This window comes from Arachis duranensis, chromosome 2 (assembly GCF_000817695.3).
Source record: "Arachis duranensis cultivar V14167 chromosome 2, aradu.V14167.gnm2.J7QH, whole genome shotgun sequence".
NCBI classification, from domain to species: domain Eukaryota; kingdom Viridiplantae; phylum Streptophyta; class Magnoliopsida; order Fabales; family Fabaceae; genus Arachis; species Arachis duranensis.
This window is the reverse complement of record NC_029773.3, coordinates 82,184,710-82,186,147: the sequence shown is the minus strand read 5'-3', so window position 1 is coordinate 82,186,147 and position 1,438 is coordinate 82,184,710. Positions and strand designations below refer to the sequence as shown.

Below are 1,438 nucleotides of genomic sequence, written 5' to 3'. Positions count from 1 at the left end.
TATTATTGTTAGGGTTGTTCGCAAATCAGATATGGCTAAATTTCGATACAATCCGCACTAAATTCATCAGATCGAATTCGATATCCGCACTTTTTATGTTTGGATCAGATATCAAATATATCCGTAAAATAACAAAATTAAAAAAATATATTTTTAAACATTTGTTTTTATGAATATTTTTTATGTTTACTTTTTTAGAATTTTTTCATAATTTTTTTAAAATTAATTAATATTATATATATTTAGTTATACTACATCTAATTATAAGAATTTTATTTATTTCTAATGCTTATATTAAAAATTAAAAATAAATTTAAATTAGTAAATTTTAATCTATAATGTAATAATAATATAGTAATTGTTTTATATATCGCACCAATATAAATTAACAAATTAACAATTTTTTTGTTTGTAAAAAATTTAAGAGTTTTGAGCTTGTAATAATTAACACAGTTCTTATTTTTATACTGATTACACACAAATTAACAACATACATCATACAAATTAAAGTGCAACAACAATCAATAAGGCTTCCACCTTAAAGATCTATATCTCTTCCCACCATGACGTTCATATACAAAATCAAGTTGAGGGACAATCTTGTAAAGCACATCGTCTACTTTCTTGGAGTACCACAACCTCCATTTCTTCCACAAAATGAGTGGCATCATGAATATTCCAAACCCAAAAGTGAATCCCAACTCCACACTTAACAAACTCCAATCAATTGAACTACTATTATGAGAGTTAGTAGTTTTAGATGATGTTGGTAACAACCCTTGCTCTTCTCCACCACAACCTTGTGTCAATGGAGGTCCACATAACGCTTCATTTCCCACAAATGAATTTGCTCCAAACGATTGAATTTGAGTGCCTGTTGGAATTCTCCCCACAAGATGATTATAGGAGAGATTCATGATGGCAAGAAAAGATAAACTTGCAAGCTCAGTTGGAATCTCTCCTCTCAGAGAATTCATTGACAAGTCTAAGGACTCAAGATTTTTCAAGTTTCCCAAAGTTGAAGGAATATGGCCTGAGAATGCATTGTGTGACAAGTTAAGAGCATGCAATGCTTTGAAACTCATGATCTCTTCTGGTATTGGCCCTTCGAATTGGTTGGATGAGAAATCCAATGAAGTGAATGCAATGAGAATCTTTTCCAACTTCATTTGTTGACCTTTGATTACAATGGTAACTGAGTCCGCATACCTACGAAGACTATAAGCCTCCGCAAATACATGAGAGAACAAGTGATCCACCACATAAAGTGGCTCAACTGTAACAAGTTTGGCTAACTTCATTTTGCTGCTCTTTGAGAAAATTGTAGTTATAGTCTCAAGAGTCACAGAACTTGTATTGTTATCATAAATATCAAAAGATAAATGGTCAAACCTTGACATATCATCATCTTTGTCAGACATCAATGCTTTCCAACTCT

At 31.2% G+C, this 1,438-nt stretch overlaps 1 protein-coding gene across 1 annotated transcript in view; it reads right to left on the bottom strand.

The window, feature by feature from the left end:
- Nucleotides 1-436: 436 nt before the first annotated feature.
- The window catches only part of LOC107475362 (receptor-like protein 7), a 3,962-nt gene continuing 2,960 nt past the window's right edge, over nucleotides 437-1,438 (bottom strand). The window contains exon 2 of the mRNA XM_016094990.3: nucleotides 437-1,438. This exon is cut by the window's right edge and continues 8 nt beyond it. Coding sequence (XP_015950476.1) covers nucleotides 522-1,438 — 917 coding nt within the window. The 3' untranslated portion in view covers nucleotides 437-521.